This window comes from Eptatretus burgeri, chromosome 9, assembly GCF_056783735.1.
Source record: "Eptatretus burgeri isolate ZD-2024b chromosome 9, Ebu_testis_v1, whole genome shotgun sequence".
NCBI classification, from domain to species: domain Eukaryota; kingdom Metazoa; phylum Chordata; class Myxini; order Myxiniformes; family Myxinidae; genus Eptatretus; species Eptatretus burgeri.
In genome coordinates, this window is record NC_140969.1 from 82502914 (window position 1) to 82526630 (window position 23717).

General features: G+C 46.0%; 1 protein-coding gene across 1 annotated transcript in view; it reads right to left on the bottom strand.

Moving 5' to 3' along the window:
• Positions 1–23717, bottom strand: part of DCAF5 (DDB1 and CUL4 associated factor 5) — an 86902-nt gene that overhangs the window by 27938 nt on the left and 35247 nt on the right. The window contains exons 3-5 of the mRNA XM_085895800.1: positions 21400–21436; positions 16649–16788; positions 16322–16451 (exon numbers count right to left, since the gene is read on the bottom strand). Of these exons, the coding sequence (XP_085751926.1) occupies positions 16322–16451; positions 16649–16788; positions 21400–21436 (307 nt within the window). The remainder of the gene's footprint in view (positions 1–16321; positions 16452–16648; positions 16789–21399; positions 21437–23717) is intronic.

Below are 23717 nucleotides of genomic sequence, written 5' to 3' on the forward strand. Positions count from 1 at the left end.
GACAAAATGGTCACGGATGGTCACTTGAACCTTCAATGGTCACTTCATAGCACAGCTGTTGAACAGCCGTTTTGACTGTCAGTGATTAGCCAAGGGGTACGGGATGATTTTAATGAGCTGCACGTGATGTCTTGATATTGGCTTTAAAAAGGCCAGTGCAAAATGGGCATTTCAATCAACATGCCACGATTGTCAAGGGATCAACGGCAGTGTGCCTTGGGCATACTGCAAGGCGGATTGAGCTTCCGTGAGGTGGCACGTCGCCTTGGCTGTTCACCCCAGACGATATCAGCCCTGGTGGACAGAGACACCCTCCACAACTCTACAGATGACAGACCTCGATCAGGGAGGCCAAGAGTCACCACTGCAAGGCAGGAGAGGCAGATGGTCCTAAGTCAGATGGCTTCAGACATTGAGGACTGAGTGGGACAGAATCCAGCAGCAATCCATCCAAAGACTGGTAGGCAGTATGCGCCGACGATGCACTGCCTGTATCCAAAACAATGGTGGCCACACACGCTATTGAAAGGGGACTGACATTGCACCCTGTGCTGTTCTGTACTGTAGAACAAACTTATGAGATGGTGTATCTTGGTCAAAAACTTGACATGTCATCAATAAAATGCCAATGTTTCAATTAGCAATTGTTCATTTGTTTTATTTTGAACTGTTATAATTTTATTACATTTCAAACAAGTGGTAAGTTTCTTTCGCGTTTCAGTATATATATACATATATATATATATATATATATATATATATATATATATATATATATATATATATATATATATATATATATATATATATATATATATATATATATATATATATATATATATATATATATATATATACATATATATATATATATACATATATATATACATATACATATATATATACATATATATATATATATATACATATATATATATATATATATATATATACATATATATATATATATATATATATATATATATATATATATATATACATATATATATATATATATATATATATATATACATATATATATATATATATATATATATATATATATATATATATATATATATATATATATATATATATATATATATATATATATATATATATATATATATATATATATATATATATATATATATATATATATATATATATATATATATATATATATATATATATATATATATATATATATATATATATATATATATATATATAGATATATATATATATATATATATATATATATATATATATATATATATATATATATATATATATATATATATATATATATATACATACAGTATATATTGTTGCGAATTCGCGCCCGCCGGCGTGCGGACGGCCACATAACTCGGATCGCAGCACGTCGCCCACCGGATGGACAATTCAGTCGTGACCCTCCGGGAACTATCACCCGGAGCCAGTCACGGGTGGGCCTTTCGACCTCACGACAATCGGTGCCAATCGGCCACCCGCGCAGGATAGGGTTGTTCGCCAAACTCGACCTACCTAAGTACCCACACGGATGGTAAACCGGGCGATCGTACCTCGCCGCAGGTCGACTCCGGACACGAGCCGCTTGGGCGGCCCATTCCGTACTATCGGGATAACCGAGCGGTATTATCGTTGACCTCGACGGTTCAGATTATTTACAGGGTGTATTACACCCACTACGAACCCTTTACGTGAAGCAGGTTGGAGATTCAATTCGGAAAAGACGAAGCGAAACGGGAAAACAGTTCACACAATGCACATTATTTCCCGGCACACGGAAAGCACGTATATACAGCCATACAGTCAAAATGCACATAAAGCAACCAAAACAATAAAAGCCACAACGACGCAGAGTTAATACCGACTACGCGCACACACGGCAACACCCATACAGCTTTTACTTTGCAGACGGCGCCAACACACATTTACACAAAAGCAAAGGAAAGAAGCCACCCTCATAGACAAGGAGGCAGACAGGCCTGAAAGCCAAATGTGCACGTGACCTGGAGGAGCGGCCAGGTCCGCGAGACCGGGGGGGTCCTACCCGCGCCCTCGTGACGCGTTGGCGGGCGAGCCGCAAATGTGGCCGCGCGGCTGTGCCCCGACTCCGTGCTGCTTGGCGGGTTTCGTTGGCGCGACATTTGGAGTGGGGTGGGAACGGGGCCCCCCTTTGCACTATCTCAGCGCGGGGGAAAGGGGGAATTGTTGATGCCCTGGGGGAGGGGAATGGCTGGCTGGCTTGGGTCCCGTGACGAGACGAGCGATCCGCCACACCGTAACCTCGCCTCGGACCCAAGCTCCCTTGCTTGCAGTTCCACCGTGCTCACTCCCCTCAACTCCGCCAACGCAACTCCAAAACCCAACTCTCCTGCAACTCTTCTTCGTTCCGCACTCTCCTCACCCGACCGACTCGACTCACACTTCACCTTGCGCTCGCCTTTTTATAGGCGGGTAGGAGAAGCCAGTATGAAAATATTCGGATCAGAATGACCTCGGGGGCGGAGCCACGCTCGCCCATTGGTCAGAGGAAACTGGGGCGTGAACCTCCCCTGATCCTAGAATTTGCATATATCGACTTCACACACACGCGCCTGGGGGCGGGGCCAAGCCGCCCCGCGCTCGCTAATTGGACGGAGTAAAAGTGGGCGTGTAGCGTTTTTGATCCGAATTTTCCCTCGGAAAGGCCGCTATTCGCGCTCGCGGCTCGGTGCGTTCGGCACCAAACGCCGAACGGGTCCGATACAGCCTGATGTTCAGTGTTCACAGGTGGTGCGGGAATGGCCGTAGAAGGAGACAGGTGAAGGTGGTGGAGGGTTTTCGGTGGTGGTTTGATGGTTATGGTGTCGTTTGGGAATGGCAGTGATGCGATGATGTGGGAGCGTAGATGGTGGCGGTGGCGTGGTTGTTGTGTGATGGCGGTTGAGACGTGGTTGGTTCAAAATAAAGATAGAACAGAAAAAATGGCTAACTCAAAGCGTCGCAGCCCGGATGAATCACATAAATTCCCTCTATACAACGGGTTTGGGCGAACTACACATGTACTTAGAGATATCTCACCTACGGGCCCTTTATGGTGTAATACGAATTTCCACAGCCGTAACACTATATATTAGTAATTCCATAAATGCATGTTCAGAATAGACCAATCCCCTTGTGTGGTAGGATTCTAACTCTGATGCGTTGGAGAAGGGTAGAGAACCGTTTTTTTTCTTTCTTATGGGATAACCTTTTCTTCTTTATGACACGTTCATGACGTATGATTTTACGGCAGTTTTCAATTCTGCATGAGCGATATTCACCGTTCAATAGCCGTTACATATTGTTACGGTTGTGGAAATTCGCAAACCACCATTCAGGTCCCGTAGGTGAGATATCTCTGTAAGTACATGTGTAGTTAGCCCCAAACCTGTTGTTTAGAGGTAATAAATGTGATCCATTCGGGCTGCGACGCTTTGAGATAGCAGTTTTTCTGTTCTATCTTTATTTTGAACCAACCGCCATCACACAACAACCACCAACCACAACGCCGCTTCACAACAACAACAACGCCAACAGCCACGACCTTTACCTTCACAACTCGCTCCCACATAATCGCATCATGCCATTCCCAAACGCACCATGACCATCAAACCAGCACCATAAACCCTCCACCACCCTCACCTCCCTCCTTCTACCGCCATTCCCGCACCACCTGTAAGCACTGAGCGTCGGGCTGTCCTGGGCTCGTACAAGATACGCGCCGAGCCGCGAGTGCAAAATGCGGCCTTTCCGAGGAGAATTCGGATCAGGAATGCGACATGCCCACTTCTGATCCGTCCAATCAGCAAGCGCGGGGCGGCTTGGCCCCGCCTCCAGGCGCGTCTGTGTGGAATCGAGATATGCAAATTCTAGGATCAGGGGAGATTCACGCCCCTTTTCCTCCATCCAATGGGCAAGCGTGGCTCCGCCCCCGAGCTAATCCCGATCCGGAAATTTGCATATGGGTTCTCCTGCCGGCCTATAAAACGCTGAGCAGAAAAGCAGAGTGGAGTGGCAGAAAAGCGAAGAGAGTTTTGGGGCAGAGAGAAAGAAGAGTTGTTGCGCAAGAGTTGTTGTTGCGAAGCAGTCAAGTTGGGTTGGAGCGCGGAGTGGAGTCGGGAGGCGAGGGCGTCCAGGTGGTTTTCTGCAGTCGGCTGAGGAGAATTGGGGGAAGAGTCCGAGGAGCTCGGGTCCGAGGCAAGGAAGACGGCGGTCGGCGACGATGTCGCGGTGGAATCGCTCGTCACGGGACCCAAGTAAGCCAGCTATACTCCTTCCCCAGAGCATCAACAATTCCCCCTTTCCCCGCGCTGAGATAGTGCGAAAAGGGGGCCCCGTTCCCACCCCACTCCAGGCGGTGCCAAGGAAACCCGCGAAGGAGCACGAAGTCGGGGCACCGCCGCGCTGCCACATTTGCGGCTCATCACGAAGACGCGGGTAGGACCCCCCCCCCCCGGTCTCGCGGGCCTGGCCGCTCCTCCAGGTCCCGCACACACATTGGCCTACGGGCCCGTCTGCCCCCTTGCCTATGAGGGTGGCTTTCTTTTCCTTTGCTTTTGAGTAAATGTGTGTCGGCGCCGTCTGTGAAGTAATACTGTTTAAGTGTTGCTGTGTGTCGGTCTTAGTCGGTAGTATCTCTGCGTCATTGTTTCTTTTGTAGCATTTGATATATGTGCATTCTGTTTGGCTGTATATGTGTGGATGCTTGAACTTGAACTGTATATATATATAGGATGCTTGAACTTTTCAATCAAATAATTGAACTCTGGGTGGGTCTTGTATAAATTTATCAGTCTTGACAAGCTGGGTATCATACTCATTTACACAATGTAGGAGAGACCAGATTGCAAGGAAGCGGTCTCTTGTCATGACCTTTGAAAAACAGGCGTGGAAGTAAGTCTCGTGTCCTTGGACCGCCAGTACTGCTCGTACCTATCTTTATGTATCAATATTTCCATGGTGAGTCGGAGCCCCAAAAAATGCCTTCAACTCTGCCAAAGTAAGAGGCTTTTGTTGGAAGATTTTGCTGCGTAATTGTTTGTTTGGCTACAATCACACGTTCAGCTTGCAGATTAGTCTCTGAGAAGTAAATCCCAAAGAACATCATCCCAGAATAAGCTAAAATAGTCAAGTGGAGTACTTTCCACAATTGGTAAATTTTTAGGCCTTGGTTGCTCATTAGGTGTAAACTGGTGTTCATTGAACCCAGCAGTGGCTCTTGTCCATCCTGGGAGGAGGAGTCAGGCCTTGGTCTATTCCCTCCGCGTCCTCCGCCACGACGACGCCCTTGACCGAGGCCACACCCCATAACAACACCTCCGGGAAACCCCCAGTATTGTCAGTTTCACATTCCTCATTTGAAAAGTCAGTATCCGACTCAAAAATCACTCTCATTACCATAAATCATAATCATAATTTGACGTCAACATCTCATCAACTGACACCACATTTGGACTCATTTTGGAACGATTTTTTGTGAGAAACCTTCAAAATGTTTTGTGAATCTCGTGCTACTACTTCCGCAGATCATACACTTTGGCGTGTACACAAGAATGGGCTGACTGGTGTGTGTAACAAAGTGTGGGCACAGCAAAAACCTCCTTCACACTCGCACCTCGAACGAGACTCTCACAGCACGGCGCGTTCACAAGGATGGGCTGACAGGCGTGTGTAACAAAGCATGTGCACAGCAAAAACCTCCTTCACACTCGCATTTTCTTTTTTCAAATGTGACTCTCACAACACGCATGCCAGGACGGGACAGGAAGCGATGGGAGAACCACCAAATCGTGTGCACGGCAAAAGCCTCCCTCGCACTTCCTGAGCTGTTAGCAGCAATGCAGACTGAAGATCAGGTGCAAGATAATGGAGCTGCTAATTGCTCAGGAAGTCGCTCGTGATAAACAAGAGCATGTGGTGACGGGTTATTGACTGACCGCTCGGATTTACGAAGGTTTAATTAGCGGCCGATAAACTAGCCTCCCAGGTATATGGAGGTTTGAATAGTGGGCACTAGGGTTCAAAGGGTTAATACGCCAGCGAGCTGACAGAGGGCTGACCAAGATGGCACGCCACCATCTTGGGAAAGCTTATTTTGGTATTTTGTGATGAGCACCCCCTAAATTATCTCCAAAAGAGGTGTTTAAATTTACTGAAACACCCAATTTTCGCTCATGCACAATATTGGAGTTCCCTTTGTATGCAAGCAAAGTTTGTGGCTGCTCGCTTTCATGGTTTTGGAGTTGTGGAGGAGACGCACGGACAGACGGACAGACGGACTGACATATTATTGTTGCGGGCCGGGGATCGGTTGCGAGCACGACCGCTAGGTGGAGCAGTAGGGTCGACTCTGCCTAACATCCGGAATCGAGATCGTACCTTTCGGAAAACTCCGGAAGGTACGGGTCCCTTACAGGACCGTGAATCGTCAATAATTCCACCACGTGGGACAGGGTTATTTGCCAAACTTCAAAATACCTAGAGACCCACGTGGCGAGCTACCGAGTATTCACACCCTCAACGGCACTCGTAGGGGACGAGCCGTGCGTAACCCGAGCGGATGGTCACCGAGCTTCCGTCGGTCCCAAATGCACACCACTACGGCAGCAATGGCCTTCCTTAATTCTCCCAACACGCACCGCGTTAAACCAATGAAGAAAATACAAAAACGAGCTGATACATTTAACACATGGATATTTATGTATAATGGGTGGGGAAGGAACACATAAGAGCAGAGTTAAACCGACTAAAGCAAGGCAAGTAATGTACAGCGAAGGCACTTATCCAATTCCTACTTACAGACAGGGCCCCAGACACACACACACACACACACACACACACACACACACACACACACACACACACACACACACACACACACACACACACACACACACACACACACACACACACACACACACACACACGGACCTTCCCGCCTCGTGCGGTCTTCGACGAGACGAGGGAACCAGACCAGCGTCACAATGCGGTCAGAAGAACCAGGCAACAGCGAGACGCGAGCAGAGGAACCAGGCGCCAGTGAGACGCGAGCAGAGAGCTCCGTTCAGCGCTCGTCCCGACAACCAAAACTCTCCTCTTGGTCCGATCACGCCACAACCTTATTCCCCCTTCTCCAGGGGGGGAGGGGACGCCTCCTCCCTCCCCGCTCTCCCTCACTTCACGGTTTTGGCGCGCAAAGTGCGCTCGTCGACCTGTCATTGGCCAAAACGGGCGCCAAGGCCGTTGATTGGACCGGGGGGGGGGCGGGCGACGGCCATCGCTGCGGACCGCCCTCCAAACAGGCAGAGGAACATTATCCTGCGTGGGCTGTGGTCAATGGACGACTGCCGAGGAACTCGCTCGCATCTCCCTGATTGGGCGAGAGCCGCCGCAACGCTCCTGCTTGAACTCCGCCCCCCACGGCCGCCATGGTGTCAGCCAGAGCGAGGTGAAGGTGAGGGTGATGCTAGTGTTGTTGTAGTTATGGTTGTTATAAAAATCCTATCAAAATAACTTCGCAGCGCATGTACATTTAATTACCCATTAAACAAGGGACGGGACTCTAACTAGAAACACAAACTTACCGATAGAACTGTTCTATAGGACCTGTGTGTTGAGTGCTCATAGCTTCCAGATTCGTAACATTATTATAGATATAATATATACATATACATATTATGTATATTATAACAATATTCATATTATGTATATTGTTGTGGTTTTGGAATGATGGCAGGGAATTACAATGATCACATAACTGATAAGGGATCCCTAGTTTAGGTATTCCCATTGCAATTTTGCTGAGTTAGGTTACCCTTCCCTTTGTATCAGGATAGTGTGTGTGTATGTGTGTATGTGTGTATGTGTATGTGTGTATGTGTGTATGTGTGTATGTGTGTATGTGTGTATGTGTGTATGTGTGTGTATGTGTGTGTATGTGTGTGTATGTGTGTATGTGTGTATGTGTGTGTGTGTGTGTGTGTGTGTGTGTGTGTTTGTGTGTGTGTGTGTGTGTGTGTGTGTGTGTGTGTGTGTGTGTGTGTGTGTGTGTGTGTGTGTGTGTGTGTGTGTGTGTGTGTGTGTGTGTGTGTGTGTGTGTGTGTGTGTGTGTGTGTGTGTGTGTGTGTGTGTGTGTGTGTGTGTGCATAGCAGGTTTGAATTCCTTTTAATTCTTCCCTTTCTTATATCCATTCCAATCTTTCTTCTCATCCCTCTTAACCCATCTCCTCCCTACAGCGCAACCATGCATACAGAGCAACATGCACACTTTGCATGACAAGACGAGACACACATTACATTACCAATAAAAGCCATTCCAGCACTATCTGAGTCTTCCACCCTGCGCCATTCCAGCACTATCTGAGTCTTCCACCCTGCGCCATTCCAGCACGACCACTGCCGCCCCGTAAACCATTCAACACCGGAAGTGCTGCAGTGAGGAAAGCTACATGGCTGACCTTCCGAGCAGCTATGGAGGGAAGGACCAGGTGTGTGCCAATGAGAAAGCAACACATGAAGGTGAAAGGGTGCTCAGGTGACCTTCGCTCCCAAAAGCAATGCCTTTGAGCAATAAAAGCGGGAGAATTATACGCGTCTGGGCTGATTCTCATCTGCGGAATGATAGGAGACAAGCTGCGCCACAACAACAGGCCTTGTATACTGGGAGCCCACGGGCTTAGCTCAACCGAAGAGGGGAACAATTGCCGTACTCATGGTAAGATGCCAGATGATATTCTCACCTCAGAACTCTGCGTCTGCCGGGACATTGCTGCTGGGTTGACATTCTATGGTCAATATCCGTTTCGCATAATCGGCGTTAGCTCAACCTAGCAGCGGAACTGCCCCAAGTAGGTTTCTGATATTGTTTGTATAGCTTGTAACACGGTATAAACGATGACAGACGATTTCGTCGCTGGAATACCGGTGACAGACGCGAATTAGATGCCGCGAAAATCACGCGAGCTCAACCGAAGAGCGGAACGGCTAAAACCAACGCAGAATGCTAGTAAGGGGTCCCCTGAGTACAAAAGGAGCACTGCCAGACAACTTGGTCGCTGGGCCCCCAGGACAGACGCTCCCTAATTCGGGACCCTTTGGTTGCGCGAGCTCAACCGAACAGCGGAACGGCTAAAACCAACGCAGAATGGTAGTACCAGGTCCCCTGAGTACAAAAGGAGCACTGACAGACAACTTGGTCGCTGGGCCCCCCAGGACAGATGCTCCCTATTGGGGCGTTCCATGTCAAGTGTACACATTTTTCAGCAAAATTTTTGACACATCGTCTTAGATTTCACTCTTTTTTTGTGCAAGTGTTTTTATCCATGGTAAAACATTATGTGTCAATTTTCAGACCTGGGGGCCAATCGGGGCCCATGTTAGGGCCCTCCCAAATTTGGGGGCCCTCGGTTGACCCACAGTCTTCCAGTGGCCATATCACAGGTTGTAGTGGTCCGATTTGGATGATCTTGGTATCAAAATGCTCGTAAAAGCAAGATCTTTCGAATCGCGTAAAGTAAAATCACTCCGAAACAGTAATTCAAAAAGTTATAGTTTGGGGCACCCTTTGACCTTGGGCCCCCGCTCCCCAGCCAAACCGATGGTCCCGATTATTTTGTGTGAGAATACCCCTTCATATACTCCAACACCTCAGCAGAAATGAAAATGGGATCTCAATGGGTTCAAGTGTGATGATGGTTTTATTATTCGGGGACTCGGGTGCTGGATACACAATACGCCGCAATACATAGCACAATATTTAAACACAAGATTTCCAATACACTATATCAGTATATTGTACATACATTTTCCACATGCACATGCAGGAACTGGAAGTGATACTTGTATGAGTAAGAGTTTTTCCTCGCATATTATAATAGTCAAGATTTTTTGCCAACCAATGTTTTATTTGACAGCTGTTTCTTTTTTACTGATTGTGTAGGTTCGACCTGTAGCAGTTTTTGGTTCTACAGAAAGAAGTATATCAGAAATGTCTAAAATGCAGTGATCTTCAATGTCAGGAAAAAATAAACTATTTGCGGGCCCGTTTGGATGAAGAAAATTCACTTTCACTTCATGAGTGTCCTGAAAGGCTTCCATGATGCAGGCAAGCCACCATTTTCCATCATAGTTCACTGTGACATAACCTGAGAGTTTCCCATTAAAAGTTGGTGTAGATTTTGAAATAGCTGACTCGATTCGGTGTTCCTCGCTAAAGGCCCGGTCACACCTTGACGTTTTAGCCAGCGATGGCAACGTGTTAAAATTTATGTAAAACGTTGGCTTACGTTGAACTTTTGATGTTTTTTTTTAAAGATTCGGACGTATTCATAGCGACTTGGTCTTATGTATAACGCATTGGTAACAACACAGAACGTTTCGTTGTGTTATAGATAACTTATACCAACGAATGCTGAACCTGTTGTCGGCCTACACAACCGATGCCCAACGATAGTCTAACTCAGGCATAGCGCGTTGCACGCATCGTCGACGATGTCGTGGCGTAGCCTATTAAAAGGCTGACGCACAACGATTCAAATCATAACTGCCGTAGAAATGGAAGTGTCAACATCGCGGTCACACCTTGGCGATCTTGCCAGCGTATGCCGACGTAACAAAAAGTGTGTCTAAAACGTTGGGGCACGTCGAATACGGTATGGGTAAGTTTGGTATGCGCGAGTAGAACGCTAAATACGCTATCATAAGTCGTAGTAAGTAGAGTACGTCAAGAAATTTTGAACATGTTCAAAATTTTACGACGTACTCGGCGTATGACACACGTTCGCATGCGATGGGGATAAGTTTTACACACGATATGTGGACGCTTACACACGTCCACAAAGGCTACTTATAAGCTACTCATAAGTCGAAACACGTCGCGGTAATGTCTTTTTTTACGCGAAACTTATTTCTAACTTATGTTTGACGTGCTTTGAACCAATTCTTTACGTAGTCCCAACACACATCGACGTATGTAGACGTATTCCAATGACGTCTTCCGGTCGACAAAAAAAATAAATGAACGTGTTTCTAGGTTACAACTGCCATATAAAGACGTGTTCCCAGCGGTTTTGGGAATTGGTATATAAAAATGGTGTTCATAAAAGGGGAACCCAACAGTGTTTTCGAGTCCTTTTTGAGTCGATGTCCATGTCAGCAGTAACAGTATCAGTATCAGTATTACTATTAGTATTAGTAGTAGTTTGTTCATGTTGGCAGTAGTAGGTGAGTGTGAGGGGGAGGGTGTGGGTTATGATGGATCGTCCTTGCGTCCGCGTGTCCACGGGTAGGTTCATAGGCTGCCACTCAACGATTTAAATGGCTGCATCTCCACTATTAAAAGTAGACGCTTGCGCTCAACAATGGATTTTTTTTACACTCAACGACTTTTAAACGGTACCACTCAGCTAGTTTCATTGTTTACAATGAACGATTTAAATTGCTGTCACTCGCCTTTGTTTTTTTTTTTGTTTTTTTTTTGACGCTGGGGTTTGGAAATTTGAAACGTTTCTTATGAACGTGTTAAAACGCTCAAACTCGACTATTTTAAATAGACGCTGCCGATGGACAATTGGAATCATAGCCAAGCTCGACATCGAAGTGTGAACATCCTCGTCATGCTGAAGAAAAGTTTGAAGAATACTGCAAATAAGTGTCCTGGCCGTGGCCGCTGACGCAAGGACGATCCATTATACCGACGTCTTTCAGCCTATGAGTAATTTAAAAGTAACGTCTGTCGACGTGTGGCAACGATCGCGTAACGTGCCAACAACACGTTAATCATAGGTAGGAAATAAGTTTCGGGTACTCTAAACATCACCTCGGCGTGTCTCAACTTATGATTAATTTACAAGTAGCATGTGTTGACGTCTGTCAACGATCGCAGACCGTGCCTACAACTTGTGGCCAGCGTAGCGGAACATGTGAGTCATACGCCGGCATACGTCGTGAAATTTCAAGCATGAAAAAATTTGAGGACAACCGAAAAGTACAACGTTTAAAGCCAACGTACAACGACGTATGGCAACGTACTACGACGTATGCCAGCGTGCTCTCAATGTTATCAAAACTTACCCATAACGTATTCAACGTGTGCCAGCGTTTTAGAAAAAAAATTCAAAAATCGGCATACGTTGGCTAAAACGTCAAGGTGTGACCGGGCCTTAAGGCTGAATTCGCGTACTTAAAGAGCAGTTTCAGGAATAGGGATGAAAGCATGAAGTTTTTGAGTTCCAGCTATGGTTTTGGCCGTTTTTAACCTTTCTTCCAGATTTCGTTCTTCCTCGTCATACGCCTCTTGGATCCCGTAACCGAACTTCATTTCATTCAAACCATTTTCAGCAAAGGCGAAAAGATCTTTTGAAGAAATAATTTGACTGTCGTAAGGTCTACACAGGCTCTCACGTGTAGCCCAATGTCGAATCAAGAATTAGTGATATGTGGACCCCAAACAATAAAACCATCATCACACTTGAACCCATTGAGATCCCATTTAAATGTATGCTGAGGTGTTGGAGTATATGAAGGGGTATTTTCACATGAAAATATCGGGATCATCGGTTTGGCTGGGGAGCAGGGGCCCAAGGTTAAAGGGCGCCCCAAACTATAACTTTTTGAATTACTGTTTCGGAGTAATTTTACTTTATGCGATTCGAAAGATCTCGCTTTTACGAGCATTTTGCTACCAAGATCATCCAAATCGGACCAAAACCTGTGATATAGACACTGGAAGAATGTGGGTCAACCGGGGGCACCAAATTTTTTTGGGGGGGGGGCTAAAATGGGCTCCGATTGGCCCCCAGATCTGAAAATTGACGCAATGTTTTACCGTAGCTACAAACACTTGCATAAAAAAAGAGTGAAATCTAAGACGATATGTCAAAATTTTGCTGAAAAATGTGTACAGTTGACATAGAACGCACCACTTGGGAGTGTCTGTCCTGGAAGCCCAGCGACCAGGTTGTCTGTCAGTGCTCCTTTTGTACTCAGGGGACCTGGTACTACTATTCCGCGTTGGTTTTAGCCGTTGCGCTGTTCGGTTGAGCTAGCGCAACCAAAGGATCCCGAACTAGGGAGCATCTATCCTGGGGGGCCCAGCGACCAAGTTGTCTGTCAGTGATCCTTTTGTACTCAGGGGACCCCTTACTAGCATTATGCATTGGTTTTCGCCGTTCCGCTGTTCGGTTGAGCTCGCGTGATTTTCGCGGCATCTAATTAGCGTCTGTCACCGGTATTCCAGCGGCGAAATAGTCTGTCATAGTTTATACCGTGTTACAAGCTATACGAATAATATCAGAAACCTACTTGGGCCGTTCCGCTGCCAGGTTGAGCTAGCGCCGATTATGCGATACGGATATTGACCACAAAATGTCAACCCAGCAGCAGTGTCCCGGCAGACGCAGAGTTCTGAGGTGAGAATATCATCTGACATCTTACCATGAGGACGGCAATTGTTCCCCTCTTCGGTTGAGCTGAGCCCCGCGGGTTCCGGGTCTATTGACAAAGGATGAACCACGACAAGGTCGAACCTCTGCAGGTACGAACAGGCTGGTGCACCCGAGGCCAACAAATAACATCCCAGCATGCTTTGGGTCATGTATAGAAATGCTGCACAGACCTGGTTGCCTATAATTATGACTAGCATGGCTGCAAGAGGAGACGCCCCCCCCTCCCTATGCCCCCATGTGGTCACCCAATGGTGTGATGAACATGACACTGATGTTATCCATATTGTTGCGGTTGTGGAAATTTGCAATACACCAGAAAGGTCCTCAGATGAGATATATCGATAAGTTCATATGTACTTAGCCCACACCCGTTGTTTAGAGGGAATATGTGTGATTCATTCGGGCTGCGACTCTTTAAGATAGCCGTTTTGCTTTTGCTGTCGTTACTTTGGACCAAGCACGACACCAACAACCAAATCGCCACCACCAACCATGCCACCACTACACCAACCACGCCACCACTACAACCACCGTGTTCTGACTCGGCAACACGGTTGCCAGAGGCCTGGTCTTCGACGAGGGAAAGCAGGCGGCCCCTGTTCCCCCCTCCCCTCCCCCAAACAAATGGCGTCACCGCGGTGGATTTCACCCTGCGAGGGAAGGGGAAGAATGCCACGGCGGTGCGAGCGTCGCCGATTGGGCAGAAGACCCCTCCTTCGGGAAGTTTCCAGCATGTTCTGGAAGGAGGGGCGGGAGTTGAGAAGAGAGTTGAGCTTCGGCTGAAATGCGTGCGGGTGGAGTTGAGAAGAGAGTTGAGCTTCGGCTGAAACATGCGCGGGTGGAGTTGAGAAGAGAGTTGAGCTTCGGCTGAAATGCGCACGGGTGGAGTTGAGAAGAGAGTTGAGCTTCGGCTGAAAAGCGCACGGGTGGAATTGAGAAGAGAGTCAAGCTTGGGATAAAGATGCGAGTGCGGGGTGGCTTGATGTCTCGCTCTCTCTCTGTCGCGTGGAACTCGCCTGACTCGTGGAACTCGCCTCAGTCTGAAGTCGTTGTTGGGTCGTCGCCGAGCTGTGTCGTCGTGGTCGAGTGTCTCTGCGTCGGTGTGGAGCTCGTGGAACTCGCGGAGCCCGAGGAGCTCGTTGAAGTCGAGCTGTGTCGTCGTTGAGTCGGGTCGAGTCGGCAGTGGAGGACGGCGAAGAAGACGGAGCTCGAAGTTGAGGTCGTGGGAGGAGGACTCGACGGCCGCACCAAGGGAAGTCCTTTCTTTTCTTTGGGGTTTTGTGTAAATGTGTGTGTGGCGCCAGTCCGTAAAGTAGAAACTGATTAAGTGCTTGTACTTTGCCCTTTTATTCGGTATTAACTCTGCGTCGTTCTTGCTTTTGTTTCTTTTGTATTACTGCACGATTGTATGACTGTAAAATACCTGCTTCCGTGTGTACGTATTAAATGTGCTTGGTAACTGTGACCCGTTTCGTTTCGTCCCTTTCCGTTCATTGAAAGTTCCATCTTGCATCACGTAAGGGATTGGTCGTGGGTTGAAACACCCGATAAGTAATCTGAACCGTCGAGGTCGACGATAACTCCGCTCGGTTATCCCTGCAGCACGGAACGAGCCGCTTAAGCGGTTCATGTCCGGAGTCGACCTGGGGCGTGGTACAACTCCTCGGTACGCTACCCGCGCGGGTACTTAGGTATATCGACATTCGGCGATTCACCCTATTTCGCGCGAGTAGAATGAGGACTGGGTTGTGGTGAGGTTAAACCCCCACCCGTGACTGGCTCCTGGCGGTAGTTCCAGGAGGGTCACGACTGAATTGTCCGTTCCGGTGGGCGACGCGTCGCGATTCGAGTTACGTGGCCGATCGCATGCCGGACGGACCAGAATTCGCAACAATATGTTATGGCCATTACCTGTATGTAAATATATATATATATATATATATATATATATATATATATATATATATATATATTGTATAATGGACAAAAACAATTTGAAACACCAATGTAAAGTCACTAATATGGCGTTGGGACACCACGTGAGGCGAGTGTGGCCTGTATATGACACCGCATAGAGTCCACCGGCATCTGGAATTCTGCAGGAGGGATGTGACACCATTTAATCTTCCACGAGAAAGTCCATCAGCTCACACCTGTTTGATGGAGGTGGAAAATGCTGTCTCAGATGTTGTTCCAGAATATCCCACAAATGATCAATTGCGTTCAGACCTGGTGACTCAGAATGGACAACATCAGTGCAACGCTCATCAAACCCTTTGTTGACCACACGTGCTCTGTGGATGGAGGCATTGGGTGGTCTCCTCTTGCAGCCATGCTAGCCATAATTATAGGCAACTAGGCCGGTGCAGCATGTTGGGATTCTTAAAAAAAATTTATACATGACTAAGCATGTTGGGATGATAGTTGCTTCATTAACACATGGGCAACACCTGTGTGTCCCTCATTTACCCAGGTATTTCTATTTGTTGTCCACTACCTGTACATGTATATACAGTACATGGACGTACGCACACAAGCGCACATCAGATGAAAATTGACCGATTTTGACATCAAACACAATCGGCTTCGAGCTTTTGACTACTTCTACCAAGTAGTGAGGTTTTGTGAAGATCGGTATAGAATTGTGACCTGTAAGCAATGGATATAATAACAAAGCAACAAAGACTAGACCAACCAATACATAGTACTTGTGGATCTTCAATTTCGCAAGTAACAACAAACAAACGGACGCAAATGCAATACCTTCTCCTCTGGCGAGGGTAAAAGTGAACCCTTTATGACGTACATCCCTACTCTTCCTTTGTTGATGCAATTGTTACAAGTACCTGAGTGGACGACGCACATCCCAAAGGCCAACACCTTCACGGGAGTTCGCTGTAGCAACAAGACGAGGTTCGGCTGGGTTGAAAGCCACACCATGAAAGGCCGAGCGGCAGTACGCCAGGCAAAGAGGTTCTGAAAATCAAATTGAAAACAACCGTTGATCTCCACATTTCAATTGTGCATGCATTCATGACCACTATAGGCCAAGAGGAAATGCATTGAATACCTGGTACACCAACGCATGGACCAACATGTTTTGATGAATGTGCCTGTGAAAATACAAGAGTGTACTGTGGCATGGCCACATGTTGTACAACGCCGATGCAAACCTTCACGGGGTGGAGCCCGCACATCCCAAATGAGGACACGACCTTCGTCAGAAGAAGAAGCGAAAATCATGTCATCGGCTGGGCTCACAGATAGCCCATACACAGCCTCCTCATGTGAAAACACGTTCAGCGTCTCTTTTCTGCAAGGACGAATACGGCCAACAGTGAGGCATTGATCATTGCAGCATTATAAACGTAAGCTCAATATTCAATACCCTTCCACATTCAGATATGCTCCAGCAAATTAAAAATAATCACATCGTTTCATTCAAAGCTTTTCACAGTTGTTCGAACTGTGAAGTATTATTTGACACACGTTTCTGGCACTTAACTATTTTTACTTCCGCCACCGAAGGTGAAGAAGGTTGTTTTCACCCTTTTCTGTCTCTTTGTATGTCTGTTTGGGTACAGAATATCTCAAAAAGTAGTGAACGGATCCAGATGAAATTTTGTGGACAGGTTGGGTGTGTGACAAGGACGAACTGATTAGATTTTGGTGAAGATCTGAATCCGTATACTAGAATTTTTTAGCGATTCTTCACCATTGAGAGATGGGGCCAAAAAGGATATATAGCACGATATCTCAAAAAGTTGTGGATGGATTTGGATGACACTTGGTGGACACATCTGGTGTGTGACAGAAGAATTGATTCAATTTCGGTGAAGATCCGGATCTGAGAATTTTTTAAATGATTCTTCATCATTGAGAGATCATGCCAAAAACAATATACAGCACGATATTTCAAAAAGTTGTGGACAGATTCGGATGAAACTTGGTGGGCAGGTTGGGTGTGTCGCAAGGACAAATCTATTCGATTTTGGTGAAAATCCAAATCCAGATACGAGAATCATTTAATTTCAAAAGTGATTCTTCACCATTGAGAGATAGAGCCAAAAACGATATAGTACTGTAAAGCATGATATTTACCTTCGCAAACTTTGTTACGAAGGTTATGTTTTGATCGCTGTGTATTTATTTATTTATTTGTGAATATGTGTGTTTGTTTGTTATTCGCATAACTCCAAAAGTATTGAACTGAATCGCAGCAAATTTGGTGGGATGATTGGTTATTATCCGAGGACCATTTGATTAGATTTTGGGAGCGATCGGGTCAAAGGTCAAGGTCATGAAAAGGTCAAAATCGTCTTTTTACCATAGCGCGGTCAATTTGTATCCAATTTGCATGCAACTCATGCCAAAATGTTCAGAATTCAATGCCCCATCTTGTGATATGTGACATGACACAATGACGTAATAACCCTTATTAGCGGTTGGGAGTCAAAGGTCAGGAGGGGTCACGACATTGCAAAATGTGCGGTTTTAGTCATAACACAGTCAATTCTTATCCGATTTGCATGAAACCAACACCAAAATGTTGACTGTTCTTTTCCCCACACTCTAATACCAATTACAAAATTAAGAGTACAAAGGTCAAGGTCGAGGTCATGAAAAGGTCAAAATCGTCATTTTGCCATAGTGCGGTCGATTTTTATCCAATTTGCATGCAACCAATGCCAAAATGTTGTGAATTCAATGCCCAATCTTGTGATATACGATATGACACAATGATGTCATTACCTTTGTTAGCGGTTTGGGTCAAAGGTCAGGGGGGTCAACGACCTTTATTATCATAACGCGGTCAATTCTTATACAATTTGCATGCAAGTAGATTCAAAATGTTTAGAATTCAATTCCCTATCCTGTGATGTGTAATATTTGACAGTGACTTTATTGGTGAGTTTAAAGCATTGGGGGGGGGGGGGTGTCACTGAACTTACAAAATGTGCATACCTTAGTGGCATGTACGCACACTAAACAAAAAATGTTCCTTTTTATAAATTAGGAGCCAGCTGACGTATTACTTTTGGATTGCGCAACCACAACCAGCTGATGTCAACCATTCTAAAAAAAGCACGATCACCTGATGTGTGCTTCAAATGTGTCGTTCTTATGTGCCATGATGCTTTCGGCTGCTGGTGCAATTTGAAGATATTAAAAAATAAAAGATATGCACATTTTACAGTTGTAAGGATGCAGGTGATAAAAACGGATTAGCAGGAAAAAACATAGTTCTCTCCATGCAAACCAATGGGACTTTGGCACCAGGAGAGGCGTATTTCACAACTTACAGTTCTATTTATCGATAGTACTTCAACCCCCTATCGTGCAACTAGCTAATGTCATACGCTCTACATATAGTACACACAGCTGAATTAGTAATTTCAGGTGTCATACTTTCTGAAAATGAATGTTTGTTTGTTCACAATAAATAACTTATTTAGAAAAACAGAAACTCGTGTGTGCAAAATGCCCCTAAAATGCCAGAAAATAATTTCTTATAATGTGACCAGTTGTCATCAGATTGACTTGACACCGACACCCAAAAAGGTCAGGGAGTTCATACAGAAATTGTACAATGTACGTGAATCAGTGTCAAACAGCAGGAAATTTAATGTTTTTAAGCCGTCATAACACATATGAGATGGCAGATGTGGTATGGGATTAAATACCCTCACAATCAACGGTTTCTGGGAGAGGGGGGGGGGGGACAAAATGTAGCGTTGGCGAAGGTATGCGCTCTACTGAGTGCCCGTTCTAGTTCAAAAATGTATTGGACCTGATATGTTCTCATGGATCAGGCATTACGTAGTGGAGGTATGCGCTGTACCGAATGCCCTCCTTGTTTTTAAAGTTTTAGACGCAGCAGTTACATTTTTTGATCCTTCTTTGGTAAAAATAAATAAAAGTTACTTGCAGTTGAGAAAAGCATTGTTTTGGTCATGTAGAATCTTGTACCACAAATGGGTTGTTCCAAGTCATTTCTAATTCAATTGACAATTCTCATGCAGACATGTGGCACTTTTGTTAAATTTTACCATAATTGGTGATAGAAAATGACATATGGTATGACACACACCTCCCCTTCTCACACCCACCTTACTCAGTAACAGACAACAATAAAAAAGATAATAACATGACAATATCAGGTGGTGCAGCAACATCGTTGTTGAACAGGGAGATTGCAGCTGAGTTCGAATATGCTGTATTGTTACGTGGAAGTTGGTGGGGGGATGGAACCATAGCTAGATTGCGACCTAAGTGTAATATGGTCCATGTGTTTTGCATAGGTTAGATTGCCACACAGCAGGGATCTATCAAAGCAAGTCTTTGTTGCACATGACACTGAGGAGGCAGCGTTTGTAATTTAGAGACAAGGTATACAGATTAATTTTGTGTGCGTAAATCCCTCTTGTTTGGAGGTGGAGCGAGGTGAGAACTTCCCATCGCAGAGGAACCCGTCACATGTGTGCAAAAAGGCCGATGATCATCTCTCTGGCCAGTTTGTGTGGTGCAGTGGGCTATGGAGCCCAGAAGAAAAGATGTACACGTATTTTTGTTTGGGCCTCCCCCGTGGGTGGCACGGGAGAGGAAATCTCCACCCAGAAGGAAGAAAAGAACTCCAGGCCACGAGAGGTGAACCAAAAGAGTCCACCAGGAGAAGCGAGTGAGTGAGTGAGCGAGCAGAGTCCACCACGAGAAGAACCGAGTCCATGACAGAGGACCAGGAGAAGCTCAAGAGAGAACCAAGAGACAACCGTCAGAGAACTCCGTGCCCGAGAGGACCAAGGGAGACTTGTGTGAAAGGCTGACAGACACCTTGCTTGGAGGAGGAAGCCTTGTGTGGAATCGACCCAAGCTGGGATCACCCTGTTTTAAAGGGCCTGGAGGAAAAGGGACAAATGGGGCCACGTGGCATGGTTGAGGAGCTATTCATCGCTGGCCCTACTCATGGCCGATTGACTTATTCTGGGCACCTTTGTTACTGGCTCTCGTCTCCCTCCTGGTCTCTAGAGTGGACACCATTGAGTCTTGCATCCACCTTGTGTGTCGTAGAGACAAAGGGAAGTCCCACCTGCATTATTGGTGTTGCACAAGTGTGATCTGTGGCACCTCGTGGGTTAGGATTTGAGCTTTTGTTTCTCAACCATAATAGAAAGGTTTTCATGTCCCCATTCTCCTCTTTGTGTATCTTTTGACTCGCTTGGTTTGCTCCGTTTATTATAATGTCTTGTCTACCCACTACTTTGCATTCTAAAAATAAGTCCCTTAAAAGGCAAGAAAGTGTGTTTCAGCCACCTGCTTTCCTTGTGTGATCGCCATCAATTTTGGCTCATTTGGGTGACATTGGGAACCGTTAAAGTAAAGTAATATTGAACGCAGTGCCAAAAGACCGTTTTTACCATTTATCAGGCCGAAAGGTCCCGGCTCTGTGGAATTCCATATTAACGGATACTCAGAAATGACATCTGTTGTCAGTTCGTAGGATATACAAACTCATTAAATTTTGTCTGTAGTTCCCAGCAAGTGTTACACGTTTTTTTTTGTTTTTTTTTTCCTCAAGCAATGGGCATTTCCTGATGCTATTCGAAGAGAAGTCTTGTTTTTGGCTCCGAAGCCTTTTCAAAAGGGAAACTTCTTGACAACACACCTCCCACCCACAGACTCACTCTGTTAATGGAAACAATTTTTGTCGTTTGGCAAACTTTTTCTCTTTACTCTTCAAGATTGAGGTTTTGGGAAGAGTGAGGTGGCAGAGTAAAAAGGCAACGCCGTGACAGTGGGGAAGTGGGGTCACAGTTAGGTGGAACAAGTAAGGGAATGAATATGAAAAAGAGGAGAATGGTGTGGGGGAGGTGGAGGAATCACAAAAACTTCATCACAAGCAACTGTCTCAAATTAAGTAACTCACCGCTCCACATCATGTAGAATAACTTGCTCATCATTGCCTGCAAGAAAAGACAATCCCAAATTAAACACCACATGGGATACCAAATGAACAAAATAGTGAAGTACATATTTTATGGATCTTTCCCATAGTTTAAATTTAGAGCAATAACAATAGTTCCTTAAACCCCTCAGATACCAACAACCCATCTCATATCACCACCAGATCCCATCAAGTATGCATCGTTGCAAATTCCTCCACAGGATTAACAAATTACTGTCTTGTTTTCCTCACGACGATGTTGACAAGTCCTAGTGTGTAGAGCATGTTGTGACTTTTTACCCTCGCCATCGAAGGTGGATTAAGATTATATTTTTAACCCGTCAGTTTGTTTGTGAACAAAATATCTCCAAAAGTTGTGGACGGATTTGGACGAAATTTTGTGGAGAACGTGGGTATATGACAATGACAAAATTATTAGATTTTGGTGAAGATCCAAATCCGGATCTGGATCTGAGAATTTTATATATGATTTTTCACCATTTGGAGATAGGGCCAAAAACGACATATAGCAGTATATTTCAAAAAGTTATGGACGGATTCGGATGAAACTTAGTGGATGAGTTGTTTAGGCGACAAATTAAATTTGACTTCAGGTCCAAATCCAGATCCAGCCTATCAGTGGGATACAAAACATAAATTAATCAGCCTGGCAGAGGCATGCGCTCTAATGAGTGCCCTTCGAGTTGCATTTGGGTCCGTTTGTCGGTCCGCACAGAACTTGTGTTTTTCTCCACAACCATTTGGCGGATCGAGATTTAATTTTCACATCTAAGGAGCAACCACTCATGTGGAATATTTTATTGATAATTATGATGTTATAGTGTTATAGTTTCCGACGGTGGCAGGAATCGCACCCTACTCTGGACAGCCAAATATTGAAGATTCGGCGTCACTTAACAGCACCGCCGTCTCAGGGGTTATAACGCCGGCTAGTTCGGCACAGGCCTCGGGTCACGATACCAACGTACACCTGAGCCGTACCAGTTGGGGAAATAGACCCCGGCTACAGACTGGGTTTGTCAGAGACTGAGCGAAGTCTGCCAGTCCGTAGCCCGTTTGGTTTTAAATATAAATCGAGCGATTGTTCCTCAGCACGCACGAATAAACTCAAGGCGGCAACTTTCATACGAATCAACCAGATTTATTGGGGACACATCGGGGAACACAACACAAGCAAAGCATTCACGACAATGTTATAATTAATCTATAACCCGCTCTGAACTAGGGAGCTAAGGATACGGGTTTCGAAGGGAACCCTAGCGAGATAAACCTTAGACAGCATGCAGACAAGACACAGAGTACTTGGTGATGCCTCGTGGATGAGGGGAAACTGTCAAAGGCACGAATGCGGCTCGTGAGAAGCCGATGTCAACGGATTTGAGCGCCCAAGCTCGAACACGCCGCGTGGCAAGATGGCGCTTGTACTCCTTTTCCGGGCACCGCTTGCGCATGCAGCCTCGGCGCGTTCAGCCCCCGTAAGGTCGACGGCACAAAAGAGGAAGATCTATAGTATGTTCCAGCTGGTTTCTCACAAGGTCCAGTATACAAATCCAGGCCTGGCCCGTTCACCAGACTAGGCCAAATCGGGGTCTTGGGCTCCGCAGGCTGGGTCCATGGCCGAGGAGGAACAGCTGGCCAAAACCACTCTCCACAAAGCCGATCGCCGACTCACACAAGCCGTTCCCCTTGCCTTTCGGGTGGGCCTTTTCCACGAAGCAGATCGCACTCTCACACAGCCGCCCCTCTCGAAGGAGATCGCCGACCGACACTAGCAGTTTCTCATCCAGCCGATGGCAGACAGACCTCATGCAGTTCCTCTTGCCTTTCGGGGCTCGCTCCTCTCACGAAGCCAGATCCCAGACTCACAAAGCAGCCAGTTCCTTTCAAAGCAGATTGGAGACTCCCACTAGCCATTTCTTCCTTGCCTTCCCAGGGCCCACTCTTCTGGAACGCCTCTGGGGATACGTGATTGGTCCATTCCTCGAGTCCGCAGCTGCTCTCCACCAATGGACTGCCAACACGTCTCGCCGACCGACACTCTCAGAGCGCTGGGCGGGGCTAGTTAGGAGGGAAGGAAAAAGAAGCAAGGCGCCTCTCGGTACACCACCACTGTACGAACACTGGACAGCCTGCTACACCTCCCGACACACATGTAATGTCTGATTACCAAACAACCTGGCTAAACATGCATTTAAGGGGGGATCTGGGCTAATCCTATATTTAATAACCCACTAAGGGCCCATTTCTGCAACAATAGGTCACATGGTGTGGCAGCCATG